The 25303-nt window shown below is 42.5% G+C and overlaps 1 protein-coding gene across 5 annotated transcripts in view; it reads left to right on the forward strand.

The window, feature by feature from the left end:
• Positions 1-25303, forward strand: part of ZNF608 (zinc finger protein 608) — a 114735-nt gene that overhangs the window by 80530 nt on the left and 8902 nt on the right. For all 5 annotated transcript variants that reach the window (XM_017885367.1, XM_017885369.1, XM_017885366.1 and 2 more), the window contains 2 exons: positions 21043-21130; positions 21604-24058. In XM_017885367.1, coding sequence (XP_017740856.1) covers positions 21043-21130; positions 21604-24058 — 2543 coding nt within the window. The remainder of the gene's footprint in view (positions 1-21042; positions 21131-21603; positions 24059-25303) is intronic.

Genomic DNA, 25303 nt, shown 5'->3' on the forward strand with positions numbered 1-25303 from the left:
AAAGAAAAGAAAGGGCCTTTGATAAACTTAATGAAAAGTGTACTGGTTAACTGATTCTAAAGTAGGGTGATTAGATGGAGTTAGGAGTTACCCTCAGGCACACTTGCCGTCATACATAGGCATCCTTGGCAGAGGATCCATGCCTACGACAAGGAAGAAGCTAGCCTTGCTATTAGTCTTTTTTCTCTAAGCTACAATTTATTTTATCTTGCATGGTGACTGGTCCAGTTATTTGACTTCTGGTAAAATAGCACGCAATTACATAGCATATCAAGATGTTCATATTTTAGGCAATGATGTGAAAATGGGCACTCTTATTTATAGAGCTTTTCCATTAAAAAAAAAAAAAAAAGGAATAGATAGCTGCACTTGTGAAAATTTCCAGTGCTTTATTTAGCACATCATTTTATCTTAATAAGTGAGATTATATTAATATTTTGAAAAGTCCCAAATTCCCCTCTATCTCTACAAAGAAAGGATTGCTAGGCTCCATCATCTTTTGTGAGTAGCCACAGCAGAATACTGCTTCTTGCCAGAAGAGATTAGTGTGGGTGGTGAAATAATTCTTTCTTTAAACCAAGTAAAGCTGTTGTATTAATACTCCTGTCATAGGGCTCAGGCAGATAAAAAGCTCTCTCAGCCTTGTTCCAGGCTCCTTAATGACTTCTAAAGGAATAGTCAAATACACCCTACTCCCACCTGCAACCCAGTCCCCAAAATACGGGAAAGTAATCAAATTCATCATTCCTCATTTCTTTCCTGGAAAAACTCAACGCAGTTTATGTATATCTTAGTTTGTATGATGTACATTTTTCTTTAAAGTCTGTTAGCCTAGTGGCTCTGATAAGAATCACCTTGGATCTTTAGGGGGGAGCTAGGGATTAGTATCTGTAATAATCACTCAGAGGTATTTTTATCATCTGGTGAGTTTGGGAAAACAGAGGAGTCTGATAAGCCTGGGTGTGAAACCCATCTATACCATCCTCCAAGAGTGTGTGTGTGTGTGTGTGTATGTTTGGGAGAAGGGATTCATGGACTTTTTTGAACCAGGGACCCAGGTTCTGAAACCTATGCTATAGTTCCTTCAAAAATGGAACCCTGATTCTTAACATTTGGAACAAGCTAGTACCTTGCAGCCTATAGTGTTCACTTGGCAGGGACAGCCCATTTGGTTTGAGTATTGTATTACATGCTGCCCACTGTTCCTGTCAGGTCCCTGGGTGCTGAACCATCTCTATGAGAGCAGTCTGTGTGGTGGCTGATGCCATCCTGAGAACATCTCTTCTTCCATTGTGGAAAGCACAGACAGTGTGCATCTGAGGATGCAGCCCCCCAACCTTTCAGCCAGAGTGGCTACGTAAGCCTTGTGATAAAATGAAGCAAGCAGAGCAAGAGGCTTGCAATGTAAGTTTAGATAAACTCTATTTTGTAATGGGATTTCGGTGAGGGATGCTGAGTCACCAGGCTCATTCTTGTCTACCACTTGTCCCTGTCTTATCAAGGTGCTATCCCAGGAAGTCTATGGTCATATTTACCAGAGGCAGTAAAGTCAGTACCGCTCAATCTGATTTTTTTTTTTTTTTTTCTTCTCGGTGCACTAAATGTGGTGCTAAATGAGTTATATTTTAGCAGTATGCCCTTTGCAATAGGTAGTCTTCTGGTTCATTCTTTTCAATTACTTTATGTGCCATAAATTTGAGACATTTGGGTTTGGCTGTCTTGCTAATTAGGAAGTTTAGGATTAAATGAATTGGTTGAATGATTGATTAAAAGAATTGCTTCCTGTGTCACCAACTGCAGGACTTTGGTTATTGCTCAGTGCATTGGTCCCTTCTTTACCCAGACCTCAAAGAAGTCTTGTCTTGAACTCCCTGTTCTCCAAAGCAGTTTCTAATCACTTAGCTTTGTGTTAGTCTCACTGGGGCAAAATTCCCAAAAGGCTCCTGGGTGTGGGCCAGGCCTCCCAGCTGTGTAATGGGCGTTAAAGGAACATTATGCTCACTGGAGAAGCGCTGAGAGCCAGGCAACTGGTGTCCTGATGGCCACCTACCCCAGAGGCTGCTGGGTGGAGGCAAAGGATTACTGCAAGAGAAGAAAGTTAGAGATCCAAGTGTGCTTTGGGCTCTGTTTTTGGCTCTGTTCCAATTAGTTTTAGGGCCCAGGACTAGCCATTTAACCTCTCTGGGCCTCAGTTTCCTTCTTAAGGAGGACAAATATGGAATAAGTGGTCTCCAAGATTCTTTTGTGCTTGAAAATTCCGTGATTTTGTCTGTGTGTGTGTGTGGTGTTTTGTTTTGTTTTGTTTTGTTTTGTTTTGTTTTGTTTTGTTTTGAGGCAGGGTAGCATTATCATACCTCACTGCAGCCTCGATCGCCTCAAGGCTCAAGCGATCCTCTGGTCTCAGCCTTGTAAGTACCTGGAACTATAGGTGCATGCCACTACATCCGGCTATATATATATATATATATATCTTTTCTTTCTTTCTTTCTTTCTTTCTTTTTTAAGCATAGTCAGGGTCTCCGTATGTTGCTCAGGCTGGTCTCAAGCTCCTGACCTCAAGTGAATCCTCCTGCCTCAGCCTCCCAAAGTACTGGTATTACAGGCATGAGCCACTATGCCTGGCCTTTGTTGCTTGTTTGTTGGTGTTTATTTTATATGAGTTCTAGATGTGATACGGTGAAGTTGTGTGTTTTACGTACCTTGTCATGTATATTTAGCACCCTGACCAACTAGAGCAAGGGGCAAACCTCTTGAGTTGAGGGCCAGGAGTCTTCTGTTCACTCTCTTTGCACCAGTGTCTTCTACAAGGGAATATTGGGTAATTGTCACAAACTGGAGCCATCCACCCTTGGTTCCATTTCCCAGTTCCGCAGATTACTGCCTATGTGATGTCGGGCAGTTATTTATTGCCTTCTTTGTACCTCGGTTGTACAATAGAGATACTGTAATATGGTACCTCCTCTTTGGGTGGTTAGGAGGATTGAAAGAGTTAATATTCACAAGACTTTTTGAGTAGTGCCTAACGTAGCACGATATGCACTTGTTAAGTTAAACAAACAAAAGTGCAATTCCCAGTGTTGTAATATTTGTTCCAGGCAGAGACAGAGGGGTGTCTGTCATTAGCATGCTGTCTATAATTTGGAATTTCAACATAGAAGAACCTGCTACTTGTGGATCTTCTCACAGTTATCACCAATGGTGTTGATGTTGCCACTTGTTTCCTTCCAGCCACAGTGACCATGGGGGTGGGAGGAAGCTGTGTTCAGGGGATGAATGCAGTGCAGGGCCTGCACAGAATGAACACTCTGTCCCCAGGAGCCCAGTTTCACTGATTATCAGAAGCTGCTTTCCTCTGGGGTCAGATGGAATTAAACTACAGGACATGTAGTTGGAATCAGTGCTTTATGTATAAATGCTTTGTAAAAGAGATTTCTTGCCCCCTGCCATTCCTCCTGCCATCCTAACTTCCAAACCCATACCAGTAAGTTTATATCTTGAATGTAATGACTGGGGTTGTGAATATAGTCTAAGTAGATGTTATCTTGAAGAGTTGATCTTAAATACTTCCTGCACTCAGGGATCAGGCAGTTCATTTTTACTTTGAATTGAATTGCTAATTTATATTAAGTAGATGAAAATTTACATCTCTGTAATCTGCTGCTCCAGAGGATACCTTCTGCATCTGCACTGACCATATTTACTCATATGTTGATTCCAGGCACCTACATTGTTGGTTATTGTGACCATGTGTTTTTAGAATGACAATTTTTATTAAATGTTTTTATTATTTTGTGTTCTATTTTATAGAATATATGTTTGCATACTGGGATTTCTACACATTTACCAAGTTTCTATTTTAAAATGTATCTCTACATAAAAATAGGCTAATTTAATTAAATAGGGTTAAGCATTAAAGGCCAAAATTGTTAAACAGATTAAACACACACACACACACACACAGTAAACCCAGTTTGTATTTTGATCATTTGAGTTGTGATAAAAGTAGTCAAATTGAGTTACCAGTCTTCCGGGGCTGGGGTGGGGAATGTGCCTTTGCTATATTATGAAGGCAAGAAAATTGACGGTTTTTTCTTTCCATTTCTTTCCCTTGTGTTAGGAACCAGGTACATGATTTCTAGTAGTCTAAGGAACTGGCATTTTAAAAGAAACTACTCTATTTGTATTATTTGGAGAGCATGAGGTACCCTAAAGCACACTGGGAAAGAAAATTATCTTTTAGTATTTCAGCTAGTACAAGGGAAGTGCCTATTAGAAGCAATGGGCCACTTGAGGACACGGATTGCATCCAGTAGTGGCGCAGTCACCAAAAGGCAGATGAAAATAATCTGTCCCAACAAGGATCACAACAGGAAACATCATCTGAATTTTCCACTATTGACAATCTCGACTATGTAGCCTGGGATTTCCATTGCCAAGCAACACGTTCAATAATTTTATATCTCTTTGAAATCAATTTCTGGTGATCACACATGCAGATTGAAAACTATGGCTTTAAGATTTACATTCAGTGAATAAAATTTACGTTCCCTGAAAGGCAAAGAAGGCTGTCATTTCATGCCTCCTAACCTTCATTGTCTATTTCCCTTTGGTACACACAAGCAACCTAGTACGCACAAATGTACGTGCCCATTATGGAGAGATAGCTTTCTGCTCTGTCAACTTTGTTTTATAAAAGCTCTGTTTTCTTTATTGCCTTTATCTATTATATCGGTAAAATTTATTTTAAGCAATGACAAATCTCTCTTTGGGGCCCAGAGTCTGGGAGAATAACCACTGGCAGGCTATTGGGAGGAGATTTGTTGGATATGACTGTTCATTAAACTGCAAGGAGTAGTGGGAGAGGCCAACAGTCTGGATCTGCCGTGGCTGGGCACGTTATGGGCTGTGTTTAGAGCTTCTGCATCAGGTGAGCGACAAATGTACCTCATCAATTGCTTTTGTAATAGTTCAATAAAACTGGATGGCTACTGAAATCTCAGAGGAAGGTTCCTGATTTCTTTAACTTGTGAGATTACTTATCCACAGAAATTTCTAATAAAAAATAGAAATACATGAAACCAAATTGTTTACAGCTATACCGTTATCAGATTATTTTAAAAATGGAAAGAACCAACTGAGATGGGCTCCTTCACTTAGGCGATATCAGAGTCAACTGATGAACAATTTTCACCTTTCCAGTTTTTATTTTTATATTTGACTGGGGAACATAATTATAATACAGGAGCTCTTTTGACTCTGTTGTACTTTTATTTATTTTAATATTTCAGGTGATTGAAGCATGGCAGTTCAGCAAATTAAATTTTATAACCATTGGTGTGGCAATAAGTATTTAACAACTGACTTGGGTGGGAGTTGCAGGGGGAGAGCCCTGATTTGTAACATTTGCTGTTTTCTGTGGTGATTATATCACCACCAAGGTCAGTTTCAAGTTTCCAGCGTGATGTCACTGAACATGGTATTGAGAAGAGATGTTTGCCAACTGCAGCACATGCCTCCAGCATACTACTGTCATCATTGAGAGGACCTTAGCCGTGTGGGTCCCCATCCATACATGCACAATAGTTCCTTCATGACACTGTGTTATTCATAAATAAGTTTATGTAAACTTATACAGTGCTTTTAGAAGTATGGTATCAGAAGTCAGACTGCCTGTGCTCCAAATCTCTGACTTTCTGACCTGGGGCAAGTCAGCCAGTTAAGCTTTCCAAGAGTTAATTTGCTCATCAGTAAAATAGCAATAATAAAAGAACCTGACACACAGGCTCTGGGGAATGAATGAGATAAGCTGTATAAAAACACTCATTCTTGCGACCTACATGTAGCAAAGCACTCAATCAATGTTCTTAATATTTATTTTCTGTCTTTATCCCCTGGGGACAGTAACAAAAATGTTAACTGCCTAGTGTGTAAAATAATGCTTATTAGTTTTGAATTGCCTTCTTTTAAGATTCAGAGGAAGCCCCAAATTCAACTCGAGCAAGATTCAGTTTGTCCATAGGCTTACAACTTTTAGTGATTTCAATTTTGACCCCCTGCAGTTTCCATCTTTAGTAATTCAAGACTTAAAATTTGTAGTCTGTCTTTTTTCAGCAGCTACTTGAATATTTTAGGGTTTTTTTTCCTCTGAATTGTTTCCTAACTTATTTCTAGGCTATAGGAAATAGGACTACTCAAGAAAGTTCATTTATATAAGAACAGGCTATTCCATTTTGTTTCGAATACTTTACAAAATATGTTTTGGCCCTGTTAGCCCATTGTATTTATGAGCTTAATGTGCTGTGATGTTGCATTCTTGTTTGTTAAAAATTAAGGATTTGTTAAAAATTTAAGCTGCAGATACAGGACTACAATGTAAAGGAAAAAGGTTAATTGCAAATTTTAGGTTTCCTTGATCTGATTCTCTCTAATACTAAAATTAAGTTGAACTGAATGGCACCAGAAAATGTAATCAGCCACACCAGGAGACTTTATCAAGACAGAAAGCATTGTTCTCCTAACCAGTGCCTTTTTGGAAAGCTTATCAAATTTAGTATTACTTTCACATATCTTAGAGTCAATCCATTATCCAGCACACAAATGGAACAGAATTTAAAATGGCTTTCTGCTCACTGGTTTGGGAAAGTGTGCACTAATTCATATATACTAATTCATATGCTGAGATGTACTAAATAAAGTATTAATAGCATAATACTTTGGCTAAATGTCAAAGTCTTTTGTGGCTGAAAATTTCTCAATCAAAAGCTGTGTATAAAACCAAATCATTTGATTTTTGTGCTTTTTCCCTGAACCCAAGAAATTTGATTTCCAAAATGTCAACATGTGCTTTTGCCCTTGAAGCATTCACATTCTAGCCTGTGGTTCACCACTTTGAACAGCAAGGTTTTGCGGGGTGGGGCGGGTTTGGTGCGTGCTGTGTGGTAGGCCAGGTCTGTGTCCCTGGTGCAGTGAGCAACAGACCTGGACGCTCTGGTGTATACCTTCTACAGCCACACCACTGGCCTTTCCCTCCTGTCTCCCCTGAGAGGCCTGTTTGGGTAAGAAAAGATAATGGGTTGCCTGTTTTCGCTTTCAAAGAAAACCGGAAAGCCTTTGGACCAATAATTGGGCCACCCCTTTAGAGTGCTGAATTTCTTCAAAGGAAGCCTGAGTGGAATGCTGTACTCTTCACCCTGAGGCTATCCAGTCTGTTGCTGGCTGCTCTCAAATAGAGCTACCAGTTTCCACTGAAAAAGATCTTTAGTTATTTTAAGCAAAGGACATCAGAAGGAAAAATAGGTTTCCACCTCTTTCTTCCATCAGGCATTTTCCTGCCCTATATACTAATCCCCACAGATATTTGCCATGAAAAAATTTATTTATTGTTCCAAGTGCCAACCCCCAAGTGTTAGCATTGTGCAGCCAAACATTCTGTTTGCATTGGTATTAGATTTACTGGTTCAGGGACTGTGGCAAGTACAAATCAGATTTTTGTCCAGAAGTGTGTGTGTATGTGTGTGTGTGTGTGTCTGTCTGTCTGTCTGTCTGTCTGTGTGTGTCTGTAACTCTTGAGAGAATTACAAGGCAACCTGCGAGGATGCTGAAATATTTGGTCAGGTTTTCTTTCAGTGAAGAGAGGTGTATAAGACACACCCTGACAATGAGCAGCAATTAACAGTGCATTACTTTCTGGAAAAGACTTGAAGTCGGCTGCCCTACAGGTCAGAGTCAATAAAGACTGAGTTACTAACAATAGCCTTTCTCTCGCTAAAGCCTTGGACTTAACCCTAACTTCATCAGACCAGAGAATAAGAGAATAATGTGAACAATAGGAGTCTTGGAGGTTGACTTGGGCCTAATGCACAGAGGCAGTAAAAGCTGTCAGAGAGCGTGATTGATTGGCTCACACGCCTTAGTCCCCAGTGCAAAGCACTAATGTTCCTGCCTCTTCTGAGAGGGCTGATGTGCCACCTGGGGTCAGAACTTATCAGCCTGTGGGGCTAATGTTTCAGACGAGGCCAAAGTGCAGTCAATAATTTATACGGAAATTTGTGGTCAGATTCGCAAGGAAAGCAGGTTTTGACTTGAATTCCTTCTCAGCCATCCAAGAAAGAAGTCAGAGCCAACTTCAGATCTTCCTGCTAACATCGCTGCTGTGTATATTAATAATACTTAAGACAAACGTTAATTGAAGAAGATAATTTAAGTCATCATGAAATATTTATTTAGCAGTTAACATTTGCAGCCAAATTTCAGGAGTTTCAGAATTGATCAGTGAAATGGGGAAAGGAAACAGCAGCGATTTTGAATTCATGAAAAAACAAAATCACCTCTAGAATGTAATAACCAGGTCAGGTTAAATCAGAGTGGCTTCGGAAACTATTAAGTGTCCATGGGGAGCCTCGGTTTACAGGCCCTGAAATTGAGGTTCATGGTACTGACAACATGGAGAGAAATGTTAGGTGATATCAAGAACTGGAAGAGATACAAATATCGGAGAGGAATTAGATTTCAGTTAGATGCCTTGAACCCTTCATCCTGCTTGCAGAGAACGGTTAGCTGGCTGTGTGTGACTGTGTGTGTACAGACAATCTCCGTGTCTGTGTAAACACACGTATTTACACACAGAATATATAGAAATAGTAAAGCAGTGACACCAAGCAGGCTGGTCAATCAATAACCAGCTAAGTTTTGTTCTGCTCCAGCAAAATGACGACTTTGCTCCAGTAAGTGCTAACAAAGGCCCTTTTACCTTCCCTGTGCTGGAGGAGAGCACTATTAGTCACACTTCATTAGGCTTGTTTACAGAAAAGAGCTGGTCTCTAAGCACGTTATTGAAATACTTGTAACTCTGTGGGTTTTTTTTTTTCTTACTTGAAAGATAAGAACTTTGGAATGTGGAATGGGGGAGGGTGGGAAGGCAGCCTCTGAGTGCTGTCAAGAACACTGGTGGGTCCAGGTGGGAACTGGAAAGATGAGTTCATGTTTAACCTGCCCCGTCCATCTGCATCCCCAGAGCCTTGCTGCAGTCTCATTTCTGTTGTCACGGTACTGGGGAGCTTTCATTTTGCCTTTTGTAATTTAGACAAATGTCAGGCATTCAGTTAGCTGTAGCTGTTCCTGAAAACATGAAATGAGGTTTCCTTACCCTGAAATAGTCCAGAGATGAGGCTTCAGTGATTTAGAACTGCATTTCTCAGTTGACTTTACTATTGAGCAGTCAGAGGAAATGTTTGCTTTAAACAATGGATGGGTTAGGAAAGATAACTTTTACATCAGTTGAAATTGGTAGTGGGTATAGAAATAATAAAAGAAGTCCCTCAGGTTGGAATTGGTAGCCCTTAAGATTCTAAAAGATAGATAGACCACCTTTATAGTAAGCCTGGTCACCAGCAACGTGGGGTAATTAGTGTAGATGCGCATAACTGAGTTTGCTTCACCTGGAAGGAATGCGGGAGGGCTTGCTGCCACATTTCTGAGTGTAGAATTCATAGCATTTTGGCATCTCCTTCCCTTCCTCAGCTTATGACCTGGGTGAATTACAGGAGAGTTGAAAAGATGAGGACGCCATAGTACATATGCTGAGTGGGCTTCTTTATGCTCATGTTAAATACTTTACATAAATCACATCTTATTTAATATTCATATTATTCCCATTTTGTAGATGAGGGAACTGAGGCTCAGGTAGGTTTAGGTCAGCTCAAGATGAAGCAGCTACAAAGCTGACTGTGAACAGGTGGGTCTGCCTCTTGTCTCCAGAGACATGCTTTCAGGGTGCTGCATTTGATGACCACTGTTTATTTTTTCTTCCTTCCTACTCCTCAGAAATGACTGCAGACTAAACTTGATTAGAGTTCATCCTTTCGGCTTTCCCTACTGCATTCTGAACCTGAGCCACATGCTGTGGCTTATCTACCAGAGTGTGGTAACTACTTCCCACACTGCCTGCAGGGCATGGCCACCTCCAGGAAGAACAACATAAGCCTCATTCACCCTGTCTCCAAAGGTGAAACTGAGTCTGGTTTCTCTGACATTCATATTCCTTGTTTCTTTTCTAGATTTGCAAAGTTGGTGGCTTTTTGGTGCCACACAAAATGTACCCCTTTGTGTGCCATATACATGCCGATCCCTCCCATTCACACACACAGACACACACACACAGAGTTAAGAGAGGCAGTTCTTCTGTTTTCGGCTGCTGTTGTAAACTGCTATTTTAAATTTCAGTGAGTGGAATAATAGCAGAGTGATCATCTCCAGTAAATGTTGTTGGCCTTTGTAAAGAATAGCTTGTTCAGAGGTTTTATGATTTACAGAGGACACAGCTGGTGGCCAGCAGAGCGGTAGGAATGTGTGCTCTCCTGGGCCCGGTATAGCTAGAGATGAAAAGGGCCCAGAGCTGGCACAAAAGCAAATAAGCGCTCTGACTTTAAATAAAGCATCATAATTTATAGGAAGCCTGGCTCTTCAATCCCAGTGAGACACATGGATCAGTAGCAGCTTTTTGATGTGGAGCATAATTGTCAATTGGTTCCCACTGTCTCCTTATAGCTCAAGGACTGGGGATGGTAAGAAATTACTTTAAGACACAGTCCTATAATCTACAGTTGTATTGCACATATTTTGACAAGCAATTCAATAGCATTTAAACCTGGAATTCTGCAAATCACCCATGACCTACTGATCTACAAGAGGTGGTGGGTTTGTGAGGAAAACTAGGTGATGAGAGGTGTTCGGAAGACGATAGCTCCTATTCCCTTTTCCTTGCCTATCCCTCCCCACAAGGCATGAGATTTTTCATTCTTACATTTTATTTCCTTTGCATCTTTCAGTTTCATTCATCTTGGTAATTACTCTGCCTTCCTGCCTGCTCCTCCTTCTTCTGCTCCTGCCACTGGGGAAAAATTGGGCAAGAAACAGACTATGCTGCCAGATACAGAAAATAGGGAAGTGGCAGATAGCTGTTAATGACTTTTCAAATTCAGAGCGTTTTACACCCTTCTACCCCCTTTTGGTCCTCAGAGTACTCTGTGTTTTGGTGAGTGGCATGGAGGGGAGTTTTGCCTGAAGGATGATTTATTTTGTCTGGTTTTGCTGTTCTTTTACCTGTTTTTTCTAGTTGAAATAATGGCATCGTGGAGAGCTTGGGTATTTGAGTCGTTAACTTAAAAAAAAAAAAATCCTGTAATTAATATTAAGTGCAGGAAAGGACTGGGACCAATTATTCGAAAGGCTGCATTCTTTCAGTTGCTTATCTTCAGTGACATCCTGAGTCTGACAGCGGTAGTGAGTGAAAGCTGTTTCCCTCTCATTTTGGGACACCCTGGCCCCCGTGCTATGTGCCCAGGGCCACTTGTAATAGCTGTCTCCTAAAATAACACTCTTAGGAAAGGAATGACCATTAGGGGGTAATACCATACGATCTGTGTCATTATTATGGCTCATAGTAGGCCTAGTTGAATAATTACAAAACACCTTTCCCAAACTTTTAACACTTTTACTTAAAGGAAGAAAAATATGTCTTCACAAGCTAATGATACAAGCTTGTGAGACTGGATTGGGGGACGGGAGTCAATTCTGTTACAGTGGCCATTGAACCTTTGTCTTCCCACGAAGAGAGGGAGAAGGAAGAGGAGAAAGAATTCTGCTACTCTAATGAGGAAATTTGGCTTTAAAAAAGGAGGGGGTTTGAGAAACCTGCCCCACGTGAGAAATCATCATCCAAACTAATCAGATTTCAGACCAACCAGTGGTGCCTGACAAGGAGCAGGAGAAAAATTAAATTTCAAACTTGGCATTAGAAATCAGAGTGATGCTGTTGCTTAGTTTGGTGGCACTAAGCCTCAGAGGAGGCAGCTACTTCCTAGGAAGTTTCAAGATAAGAGATAAAACCCCTTGGTACAAATGTATACAGACACACACTCTATACGTGTACGTATTCAGTGTATGCATTTGAATTGCTCCAAATGTCTGACTCGGAAGACTGTATTTTTTTATTTGATTCCATCTTCCTGTCCTTCTTTGTCCCTTGCATCAGGCTGTATGTTGACTGAGCCCTGAGGGACCACAGCATGAAGACCATCCCTTTTGGGGTACAGGGGGTGGCTTTTGATGCATCCCAGTTAAATATCTGACTTGCTGACCTTGTTGAAGCACGCTCAGGAGTCTTGTCCTCTTCCCTCCTCCCCAACACTATCGCCTCAAACTTGTCCTGCCTGCCCCCAAAGTAGGGACTCTGTGAACCTTAGCAGAAACTAGGAGAAGAGCAGCCTGCACAATAAGGGGTACATATTGTGTATGAATGGTGCCGTACATATGTTTTATTTTATTTTAAAGCTGGCCTCAAGTCATCAAGGGCAATGTTGCTTTGGGATATGCATGTTTGCCTAACTTAAAAGCAAATATTTGTGTTACTCATCCAAATTTCTGATTAAAAATTACTTTCTAAAGATCTTCATGTGATTTTTTTTTTTATGATGCTCTTTGTTACCTAAAATGTCTATAATTACACCTGTGACATTTTATAACTAGGACACTTGCTTGGTAGAACATATGTTTTGATTATTTAAAAGAAGTAAAGCATGTCTTTCCACAGTAAACATTAATTGATCTCTAACGATCTCTTTTTTTTGTTTTTTTGTTTGTTTGAGACGGAGTCTCGCTCTGTCGCCCAGGCTGGAGTGCAGTGGTGCGATCTCCGCCCACTACAAGCTCTGCCTTCCGGGTTCACGCCATTCTCCTGCCTTAGCCTCCCGAGTAGCTGGGACTACAGGTGCCCACCACCAAGCCCAGCTAATTTTTTTTTTTTTTTTTTTTTTTTTTTTTTTTTGTATTTTTTAGTAGAGACGGAGTTTCACCATGTTATCCAGGATGGTCTCGATCTCCTGACCTCGTGATCTGCCCTCCTTGGCCTCCCAAAGTGCTGGGATTATAGGCGTGAGCCACTGCACCCAGCCTCTAATGATCTGTTTTGATTTAGTATTTTGTTTCATGTTATATCTTGGGCCCTCTGAGTTTTCACTGATGCTTAAACTTGGTCAGTGAAAATATTGTCACCATCTATATGTGCGGTGCAGCCTCCCATGTGAACGTATGGGATAGCATTTTAGTGTTACCAGTGGTGCCTTATTAAAGTCTTATTTCTGCTCCCTTTTCTTACAAGACTCCTTAACAGGCCATTGTATCTTCTAGAAGTGGGAAAGGATAATGTTACTAGGGAAGCAAGAAAAAAGCAGCTAGGGCTTCTTTTAGCTGACCAGTCAACTGGATATTGACCACCTGTCTTCATGGGAAAGAAATAGATGGCAGTGAATAAGCGAGAGTCTAGTTTTCCAAGAAGCTCAATGATTTTCCCAAATCAATACAGCTCATCAGGCCTCAGAACAAAGGCTGCGGGGGAGGTGACAGTGATGGAAGTGGCTCTGTGTTCTTTTGTGTATTAAACCATAAGGCCCATGGGGAAACAAGGTTTCTTTAGCTGTGTTTGTGTGTGTGTGTGTGTGTGTGTGTGTGTGTGTGTGTGTGTGTGTGTGTGTGTTTAGGGCTTATTCTGTGTATTTAAGGGGGAAATCCTTTCAGTTTTTTTAAAAAAAGGATCTCCATAGATTGTATACCAATGATCAAATGTACGTTTGAAAGAGATAAGTACAGTCAAGTAAGAAAGACGATCATGTTTTAAAATGCAGAGTAGAACAGCAGTTTTCCATTGCTTTTTGATATTGCTTAAGGTTTCATCTTTTGTTGTTGTTATATATGGATTGGGTTTAGATGAACCAAAAAAAAGTCTGTGTTCAGATTAACCTCTGGCAAATCAAGAATCATAACTACCCTCCCATAAACAAACCGTGTTCCTAATGCCCTGAAAATAACAACAACTCCTAATAGGAATGCTCAACTGTCAACTGAGAGGTTAAAATTAACGCAGATAGAGTGATGCCAACATATTCCAGCTGCTGACAGAGAAGATCTATCCAAACCAGCAATTTTTAGTCCTTCAGTCCTTTAATCTTTAAGCTCACTGTGCTTTCATAAAGTAGTACATTAACACCAGAGCAGTGTGTCTCTGGGGTTTATGACTGGGGTGGCGGCACACTAGGGCATAAAGTGTTTCATTACACTTCCTTTTGTTAGTACTGCCCTATCTCCCAAGCTCCATTGCCATACACTATTTGTTCAGATAAAGCCCTATGTTCAGGGTGACTAATCGCAGCACTGTGTTCCAGATGGTTTGATTACAGGATGTGGTTAAAGTGACTCTTCAAACATTCAGCCCAGCAGTAGGGCTCTTTAAAAAAAAACAAGGCCGGGCGCGGTGGCTCAAGCCTGTAATCCCAGCACTTTGGGAGGCCGAGACGGGCGGATCACGAGGTCAGGAGATCGAGACCATCCTGGCTAACATGGTGAAACCCCGTCTCTACTAAAAAATACAAAAAACTAGCCGGGCGAGGTGGCGGGCGCCTGTAGTCCCAGCTACTCGGGAGGCTGAGGCAGGAGAATGGCGTAAACCCAGGAGGCGGAGCTTGCAGTGAGCTGAGATCTGGCCACTGCACTCCAGTCCGGGCGACAGAGTGAGACTCCGCCTCAAAAAAAAAATAAAAAAATAAGAAAATAAAAAAATAAAATAAAAAAACATACTGCATTTTATGATCATGTGACAACACTTACTTTTCCTGTCCTAGTGCTCTATATATACTTGGCACAGGTAATGGGAAAGTCCCTATGATTTTTGGCTGGCAGGTATTTTATGAGCAACCTTAGTTGTACATTTTAAATTTTCCCAAATAATTACATTTGAAGAAGGATCTGTCTGAAGGTTATAAGCTCCGAGGCTGGAACAACGAACCTTGTACTATACAAGATTCAGCTTTTAAAAAGTACCAGTATTGAATACCACAGAGTGACAACAACAAAATAATGGGGGCAGAGAGTCCTGAACAAAGAAATGGTGATAAATCATACCTTGTACAATAGTTACATTGTGTAAAACTGTAGGGTAATATGATATCTGAAATATATGAATTTTATCCTGTACTCATGAAATCAGCATATTGTGATATCTTGTCCCTAATGTTTCACTAGAAAAAATACATACAAAAGGAAAGAAATGTGTAAACTTTCTTTTTTAAAGGCATATGGCATGAATGGGTTACCATTTGGTGTTATTCGAATGAGGTTTCTGTTTTCTGCCTGGGTGCACATCAAATCCATCCAGATGTGGTAGTCTGAGAGAGTTCAAAAAAACTTCTGTCTGATTCCAAACTCAGCATTTGCAATGCTTGGCAAAGACTTCTGTCCCGGGGATGAGGCACTTTAAAGACTCTGAAACAGTCTTTAAACTCAATACAAACAGAATTATGTCGATCCACTGGGAAATCAGGCATTTGCCCCGTTCTTGAGGAAACAGCTTCACAAACAGCAGAAATAATAATTCAGAAACCACAGTTATAACATCTTGGGAGCAAAGCCTCTCCACAGAGAATGTCTGTCATCCATAAAACTAGTGGGAGATTATGCTTATTGAAAAAGTATGGTAGTTAGCATTAAAAGGAAGTCACTGAGTAGGATTCAGTCTAGACTCTCTCGTCAGTCCCTGTGTAGTTAGTTCCTAGGTGTTTAATGATTCTCACTATTAGGTAACCACTGTGCCGCCAGGGCTTGTGGGTGCAGCCACTGCTCCTATTTTCAAGGAGTGTCATCTAGTTGGAAGAGATAGGCATACTGTGTATACGAGCAGAGTAAAATATTATGGGGGCCATGTATTACAGTAGGACAAATAGCCTCAAGTTCAGACCTGGGAGGTTCTCCTTGTCATTCAGGATCCCAGATGAAGGAGACTCTGCCACCTTCATCCTGAGGGCTTCGAGATCACAATAACCATTTCCATTGCAGCCGGACAGAAAGGGATGAGAGGTTCTTATGGGCCAGGCCTGGAAGTGGCCCACATTGATCAGGTCTCTCACTTGCTTTCCATAGGACTCAGTCACATGACCGCATCAGACTGGTAGGGAGGATGAGAAGGAGTCTAGTTGTGGGCTCAGAAAGGGGAGGGAAACATGGCTTGTAAGTTTCCATCAGGGCAAGAACTGTGTATGCAGTGCTGTGGGGATCCAGGAGAGAATGGCCATCTTTTGGCCGTGTGCCTGGTATGTGTGTGTCTAGGGCAAGGATTCACAGAAGTGAGAACCTTTGCATTTGTCTCCATTTATTTCTCATTCATTAGGAACTTTAACTTTCCCTAGGGATTTGGACTAAGGCGTCTTCAAGGTTTCTTTCAGGGGAATTAAAAGTGTGACATGAAGAATGGTTGAAGAAACTTGTTTAGGCTGGAGAGTAAAGGAGAGATAGAGGCTGGATGTGGTGGGTCACACTGTAATCCCAGCATTTTGGGGGGCTGAGGGGGGAGGATCGCTTGAGGCCAGCAGTTCAAGACCACCCTGGGCAAAATACTGAGAGCCCATCTCATTAGAAAAAAAAAAAAATAGGAAAAAAAAAAAAAAAAAAAGAGAGAGAGAGAGTGAGCAGAAGGTGAGGAGAATGCCAACATGGTCATTTTCCTTGCCTGGATGAAAGGCTGTTGAGTAGATGATGGGTGGACTGCATCTGCAGGGTATCAGGAGGCACAGCCAGGACCAAGGTATTCAAAGACCAATTTAGTTTAACACAAGGAACAACTTTTTAACAAGAGGGCTGGAAAATAACTAGGCTGGGTGGGTGCTGGTGAAATCTTCTATCAGTGATGAAGCTGGAGGGAAAAGGGACACACACACACACACACACACACACACACACACACAAAGTCCTGAGGGTGTTGCACCAACAGTGCAATTGGCTTCCTGGTCTCATAGCTATTGCACCCTTGGAACTTTGGCCCATCATGGTTCTCTACACCTCTTAGTACCTTGCAAGCTTTAGGCTTCTATTCCTATTGCCAATTATCTGGAACTTCCATATTTCTCATTCAGATTCCCAACATAAGCCCCTGTTGAGCTGGCTGCCTTTGCTCCAGGTGCCCATCACTGGTCCAGTCAGATGGGAGCAGGGTTAGGATCACTGGTCTAGGTGGGGGCACCATGAACATGAAATCCAGGGTCTAGCCTGATGTGATAGCATAAGAGGCCTACTGTAAAAATGCAGGTAGTAGACAGAACTATACTTCCACTTGTGCATCACGGTGTATGCCTGTGTCCCGTTCTTTTCGTGCACAGACTCTTGAAGTGCAGAGTTTGGATGGAGTTCCAAGTAAAACATGGTTGATTCCATAGCACCAAATAGGCACCTATTGTGTACCCTGTAGACACACACAGTAAGTGTTGAGCTTGACGTCTTCCTGGAAACCCTTTACAAAGGGACATAACCGAACACTGACTGAAATCCTTATGAGGTCTCAGGCTTTTTTGGCTTGAGGAAGTAAGAGGCTCAGGTTTTATAATAAAGACCTTGTTCTTATTAAATGTTCTGTAGGTAATAGGCCTTTGGGGGCAGCATCTCAGACAAAGTATTAATAATACAAAGAAGAAACCTGTGTGTGGTCAGCACACTCTCAAACTATCCATTGTACTCTTCTTCAGCTGTATTCTTTATTAGTAATAAGCCTCAGATATTTTTCAAGTATAACATGTTACAGGGCATTAGCTCTCTGACATAGACCAGGCCCAGTCCGTGGGTGGAAAGGGGAGAATGACAGACCTGGTAGAATACTTGAATATAAAGATGAAAAGTACTTTTATAGAGCATCCCCAACACCTAGCTCACAGGCTAGATGTTTGAGTAAGTGTGCATGAAAAGAAACGAATCTTTCTGGAATAAATGTACACTTATTTCCAATTTATACGTGAGAAATAGAACTTTATGCCCAGATTTATAAATTCAAATTTGCACTTTTAAAGAACTGATTCTCATCACAGGGGGTTATGCCTTCAGTAAGTGTAGTCTGTTTTATATGACTGTGGGTTACAAAATGTTCAAGATTTTGAGATTTCAGCAAAATGATAAATCATTTACATGTTTTAGAACTTAAACACCACCTTTATACTTGGCCCTTCACAATGGGGTGTTGTCTAAACATAGACCTTCTTACAAAGACACAGTACACTGTGTGGTTTATATGAGAAACATTCCTTAAGCCTTCATTCCAGTATAGAGTGGCAGATTTGGCTGTGTAAACATGTGCCTGTATATATTCGGATATGAATTGTAGGCAGATTTAAATACTCTGTGGCATTGTGAAGCGGCTCGTACGTATAAAGAAAGATAAACACAGGCACACATATTTAATTAGCACTGCTTGATGGAGACTGTTCAAATTCTCCTTGGGTGTAAGGCATTAAAACAAATTTTAGCATTTTAAATACGGAGTGCTTCTGGAAAAATAAGAGTGACTTATTTAGGTCCTTTGAAGTTGAAAATGGACTTTTCTTTCCAGGACTTTATTCCTTCCAAGTGCAAATAACAACGGCATCACTTATACCTCAATAAGAGGTCTGCTTGTGTGGCTTCCAGAAAGAGCAGCAGGAGATGTGAATAATTTTACAGTGAGGAAGTTGCAACTGCAGATTAGCCTTTGTGACAGCTTCGACCTGTGGCCCCAGATAACCAGTGATTAATTGCCTGCCCTGGGTCCCTTCCCTTTTTCCGGCTCCAGCTTTCCCTTGAGCTTGTTTTGAGAAGGTGAATTCCGTTCTGAGGGTTCTGCGTGGGCCGGCGTGCTGTGTGGAGCCGCGTGCTGGGGGGAGCGCAGCACCGTCACACAGACCGAAGCTTTCACGGCACGGCCGCGCTCGTTAATGCGAATGAGCCTGTGTCCCGCGTGCACCGAGGGAGCCGAGCAATGCGGGCGGCCCTCTAGCCCGGCACGGCCTGCGCGCGGTGGGGGCTGCGTCCCTTTGCCTCCACCACGCTCGCCTCTCCCCGACCGCCGCCTCTGTGCTGCGGGCGGCCGCCTCGTCCCAGCCAATCGGACGCGAGTGCTCGCAGCGGGCGCCGGCCAATCCGCGGCCGGCGTTCGCTGGAAACGCGAAACCCTTAGGGGAAAAGCAATAACAAAAGCCTTTCACTGCAGACAAATGTTAAGTGTCTGTGCAGACTTTTCCTGTTTTTAATTTTATTACTGCAAGAATGGAGGGTTTGTTGTTTCTTTCATGTTTCCTTTCAAGCAATTTTAATTATACATTGGTGCTACATCAGGGACTCTGGAACGCAGTGATTCAGCCTATTGGATCTAAAGCTAAAATGCAGTAACCTTCTGGCAATACAGATATATTCTTGCACTGTAAATATAGCTGACATGCTAAAGAATTTTAAGCAGCTGCAAAAGTCTTTGACACCACACACAGTGCCCCAGAGAGCAGATGATGAGAAAACCAGTTCAGTCTTCCCCTTCGCCTCCTCTCCCACTCCCTCCCCTTTCCTGAAGGGATGTGGCTCATAAAGAATCCTTTCCTCCGATTGTTCTGTCTTGTGCAAATTTTGACCAAATGCCTAATTGCCATGGATTCTCATCGCAATATGAAATTTTATACTCAATGGTTTTTAAAAAAAATGTCCTGAGGGAATTACATTGGAATCAGCTATGATTTGAGGAAGTACTTGCTTTGCTCCATCCTAGCCTTTCCCCTGCTAGCCTATTGCTACAATAGACTGAATTAACACTGAGTAAATAATTCAGCTGTTGCCTAAGTAATAGCAACATAGACCATATGGGAAACAATTTTAAAATCTCCTTTTGAGACTTTGGAAAGAAATCGTTCTCCAGCGCGCCGTGGGGGGCTGCGTCCCAACCATTCAAATATGTTACCCGCTGTTAAAAGGCTCCCAAGGAAATGAGTCTTACCTTGTGAGGTTTCCCTTACCATAAAGGAACCCAGTAAAGGTTTTCTGTAAAATTCACAATGGCAATGGTCATGCAAGTGAGCAAACTAGCTAGAAATAGACTTTGACTAATGTCTTCTGGTGCTTCCAAGAAAGACTAGGGGTAGATGCAGAAAGAAAACAAAGGCTCAATTAAATATTTTATGTCCTTACCCTGATAGTTTATGTATGTCTCAAAATCAAAGTTCTATTAAAATATGCTTTAAAGAAGTGATTTTTTTTTTTAAATTTGACATTTGTCCTCTCAGAAATAAAGAGGATATTATATTTTGTTTCTCTGTGACATTTGGTATACTAAGCACACTTAAGTTTAGTAATTCACAGATGCAGTGCTAAATTAAATTGTCTGTCTGAAAAGCAGTTGGAAAAAGCAGAATGGCTTGCAGGAAACAAGTGTGTTAGTTTTGAGATTTCTTTTCTAATCCTCTGAGGCAAATGCTTACCAAAGTTGATTCCAAAGATAACCCCAAGAGTAAATCTATTGTGCACATTTATTTTCTTAAGAGGGCTATTTTAGGAGTCCTTAATATGAAACAAGACCAAACACTGAAACAGATATGGTACCCAGGCTGATTATTGTCCCACAAAGTCAAAGAGGGGAGGATTAGGGAAGTGAAATAATAGTTGATTGTCTGCTGTCTGGACTCTTAAGTCCCTACTCTCCTCTCTATGCCTATTTTTATGCACCTGCATAATTTTTTTCTTAATAAAAATCACCATCATTTTATATTGTTGAATTGGAAACAAAACCGATTCCTTTCAGTCACCCTCTGGTTTAAGCACTGGTAACTGGCGCTAGTTTATGTTGGCTGCTTGCCAAACGAAAGCAATTATGTGTAATAATAGAAAAATTAAGAGGTGAGTGTTGCTGTTTTACAGCAGGACATGGCAAAAACCATTTCCTTCTGTCAGCAGTATCTTGATTACACTCTCACACACAGTCTCACCCTTTTGTACCACATGCGCACGCGCACGAATGCACAACACACATTATTTCCTGTGGGTTTTAACTTGAGGTCACTGAAACCAGAAAGAGGAAGAATGCAAACCACAGCTTTTGAAAGCAAATGAGAATAGAACTTTGCTGTCAAAAAAAAAAAGAAAGAATGAATGAATAAGTGAACTGGAAATAATAGTAATCAGTGGTAACTATGATCCTTTTTCATCCCCCACCTCCTGCAGGTGTCCTAGTGGTCAATGTCACGTGGAGGAACAAAACGTACGTGGGAACCCTATTGGACTGCACCAAGCACGACTGGGCCCCTCCCAGGTAGGAACAAGGCCTTTTATTTCTCTCCTTCCCCCATCCTCTCTTTGCAGGGAAACTATAGAGAGAGATTCATAATACATAAAAGTGTGCCTGTAATTGAAACCAGGCAAAGGAGAAATGAGCAATTTAGGACTGAAAGCAGTAAAATGCAGATGCTAGATTTCTGTCAGAAGATCTCTACTCCCCACCCCTTCTTTCCTGTCTTTGTTTTCATTTTTTTCTCAAAGTGGGAATTTGAACTGGATTGGAAGCTAGCTACTTGAGCTGTTTTTCTTTGGTTTTTCTGAGGAAGAATATAAGCCCTTGGTAGCCTGTTCTTTTGCAGGTGTTGGAAATTGTCAGTCTTTTCCTTGACTGGGCCCAGCCCTTAAGCTACTGGAGTGTTGACTCCTCTTTGCTGCATTGTGTACTTTGTGATTTCACTTGGCTGTTTTGGGGATGCTCATTTTCACATCTGTTGCTTGCTTCCATAGGTTTTGTGAGTCACCGACAAGTGACCTGGAGATGAGAGGGGGCCGGGGCAGAGGGAAGAGGGCAAGGTCTGCTGCTGCTGCCCCGGGCTCTGAGGCCAGCTTCACGGAGTCCAGAGGGCTGCAGAACAAGAACAGAGGGGGGGCCAATGGGAAAGGGAGGCGGGGCAGCCTCAATGCCAGCGGACGAAGGACACCCCCAAATTGTGCTGCTGAGGACATCAAAGCCAGCCCTTCCTCCACCAACAAAAGGAAAAACAAGCCTCCAATGGAGCTGGACCTGAACTCCAGCTCTGAGGACAATAAGCCTGGGAAGCGTGTCCGCACAAATTCCAGAAGCACTCCCACTACCCCTCAAGGGAAACCAGAGACTACTTTTTTGGACCAAGGCTGCTCTTCTCCAGTGTTAATCGACTGTCCCCACCCGAACTGCAACAAAAAGTACAAGCACATTAATGGCCTGAGGTACCACCAGGCTCATGCACACTTAGACCCAGAAAACAAGCTGGAGTTCGAGCCTGACAGTGAGGACAAGATCTCGGACTGCGAGGAAGCATTGAGTAATGTGGCACTTGAATGCAGTGAGCCAAGCACAAGTGTATCTGCTTATGACCAGGTGAAGGCACCGGCATCCCCTGGTGCTGGAAACCCACCTGGGACCCCAAAGGGAAAGAGAGAGCTGATGAGCAATGGCCCAGGTTCCATTATTGGTGCTAAAGCTGGGAAGAATTCTGGCAAAAAGAAGGGCCTTAACAATGAACTCAACAACCTTCCAGTAATCTCCAACATGACGGCTGCGTTAGACAGTTGCTCAGCAGCAGACGGCAGTTTGGCTGCTGAGATGCCTAAGCTGGAAGCAGAAGGATTAATTGACAAGAAAAGTTTAGGAGATAAAGAAAAGGGCAAAAAAGCTAACAACTGCAAAATGGACAAAAACCTCTCTAAACTGAAAAGTGCCCGGCCCATTGCCCCTGCCCCAGCCCCCACTCCGCCACAGCTAATCGCTATACCCACTGCAACCTTTACAACCACCACCACTGGGACAATACCCGGACTGCCCTCCCTCACAACAACTGTTGTTCAGGCTACACCAAAGAGTCCTCCGTTAAAACCCATTCAACCAAAGCCCACGATTATGGGAGAGCCCATCACCGTGAACCCAGCTCTGGTGTCACTCAAAGACAAAAAGAAAAAGGAGAAGCGAAAGCTAAAGGACAAAGAAGGGAAAGAGACGGGAAGCCCAAAAATGGATGCCAAGCTGGGGAAACTAGAGGACTCCAAGGGGGCCAGCAAAGATTTACCTGGGCATTTTTTAAAGGATCATCTCAACAAGAATGAAGGACTGGCAAATGGACTGTCCGAGTCTCAGGAGAGCCGCATGGCCAGTATCAAAGCTGAGGCCGATAAGGTTTACACTTTCACAGACAACGCTCCCAGCCCTTCCATAGGGAGCGCCTCGAGGATGGAATGCAGCACTTTGGTGAACGGGCAGGCACCAATCGCACCTCTGCATGTGTTGACCCAGAATGGGGCAGAGAGTTCAGCTGCAAAGACAAGCAGCCCGGCCTATTCAGACATATCCGATGCTGCTGACGATGGTGGTTCCGACAGCAGGTCGGAGGGCATGAGATCAAAGGCCAGTTCCCCATCAGATGTTATTTCTAGTAAGGACAGTGTGGTAAAAGGGCATTCTTCAACTACAGCACAATCATCTCAACTGAAAGAATCCCATTCTCCCTATTACCATGGCTATGATCCTTATTATTCTCCCAGTTACATGCACCCTGGGCAGGTCGGCGCCCCTGCAGCTGGAAATAGTGGGAGCACGCAGGGGATGAAGATCAAGAAGGAGTCTGAGGAAGATGCTGAAAAGAAAGACAAGGCAGAGCAGTTAGATTCTAAGAAAGTGGACCACAATTCTGCATCCTTACAGCCTCAGCACCAATCGGTGATCACACAAAGACATCCTGCCCTGGCTCAGTCACTTTATTATGGCCAGTATGCCTATGGACTCTATATGGACCAGAAATCTCTGATGGCCACCAGCCCTGCCTATAGACAGCAATATGAGAAGTACTATGAGGACCAGAGGCTGGCAGAGCAGAAAATGGCCCAGACTGGGAGAGGAGACTGTGAAAGGAAAAGCGAGCTCCCCTTGAAAGAGCTGGGCAAGGAGGAAACTAAACAGAAAAACATGCCATCGGCCACAATCTCAAAAGCTCCCTCTACTCCGGAGCCTAACAAAAACCATTCTAAACTAGGGCCATCAGTGCCTAATAAAACTGAGGAGACAGGTAAATCACAGCTTCTCTCCAGTCACCAGCAGCAGCTTCAGGCCGACAGCTTCAAAGCTAAGCAGATGGAAAACCACCAGCTTATTAAGGAGGCTGTAGAAATGAAGTCTGTCATGGACTCTATGAAGCAGACAGGTGTAGACCCAACCTCGAGATTTAAACAAGTAAGATTGTGGAGCGTGGCCCCAACAGGGACAGAGCAGTCTGAGACTTGTATTATACATGTCTGGGCTTGATCTGGTTAGACTTCTGACACAGGAAAGAAACCCACATTAGTTTTTTCCTCTGCTCTTGAAAAATATTTTAAGATTCTCAGGAGTTACTATGTAGCTCTAAAATGTGCATTATCACTATTTTCTTGTCATGTTGTATAGTAAAAGGAACTGTGAACATGTGCTTTGCAGATTTGTGTTTCATGCCACTGACTTGCTCTGTGACTCTAATGAGGTCCCTTAATTTCTTCCTTTCTTTTTTTTTCTTTTTTCTTTTTCTTCTTTTTTTTTTTCTTTTTTTTTTTTTTTTTTGAGACAGAATCTCGCTCTGTCGCCCAAGCTGGAGTGCAGTGGCGTGATCTTGGCTCACTGCAACCTCCGCCTCCCGGGTTCAAGCAATTCTTCTGCCTCAGCCTCCTGAGTAGCTGGAACTACAAGCGTGTACCACCACCCCCGGCTAATTTTTTGTATTTTTTTAGTACAGATGGGATTTCACCATGTTAGCCAGGATGGTCTCGATCTCCTGACCTCGTGATCTGCCCACGCTGGCCTCCCAAAGTGCTGGGATTACAGGCGTGAGCCACCGTGCCTGGCCAAGATCCCCTAATTTCTTAGTCCAAGGCGAGGGCATTCCACAAGGGGACTGCTGAATTCCTTTCTAACTCTGAGATTCTGAGACTCATCTCTAAAATATTTATTTTCCATTTTCAAATTTCTACTAGCATCTTTTTGGAAGATAATAAAAACTGGGTCCCTGAATTCACATTTCCCATTAATCTTTTTAATAGAATTTGGGGCCCAAATTTCTTTTACTTGTGGTCAGAGATACCTAGATTTCAGCCTTACTCTCTATGTTAAGTACCCCAAAACTAAGAGCTCAGTGCTGAATGTTTGTGAGGAGGGTGAGGAGGTTTGGGTGGCGGGCCTCAACAGCTGTCCCAGAGCCCCAGGGGTCAGTCAGCTTGAGAACACCTGAAAATTGGTCACCATGAAACCACAAATGTACTGGCACCTTCTGTCATGGTTCAGATATCCTGACCCACTGCAACCCCGTGAACATGAATTCTGGTATTTCCCAGCACTGCAAACCCCCACTCCCACCCTCACCCCCATGCTTAGATAATCCCTGGTGCATTAGAGCAAGAACCACCAGCCCCCACCACCGCCACCCACACACACATTTACTTAGGCACAACT

Source organism: Rhinopithecus bieti, unplaced genomic scaffold, assembly GCF_001698545.2.
Source record: "Rhinopithecus bieti isolate Rb0 unplaced genomic scaffold, ASM169854v2 scaffold_14215, whole genome shotgun sequence".
NCBI lineage: Eukaryota > Metazoa > Chordata > Mammalia > Primates > Cercopithecidae > Rhinopithecus > Rhinopithecus bieti.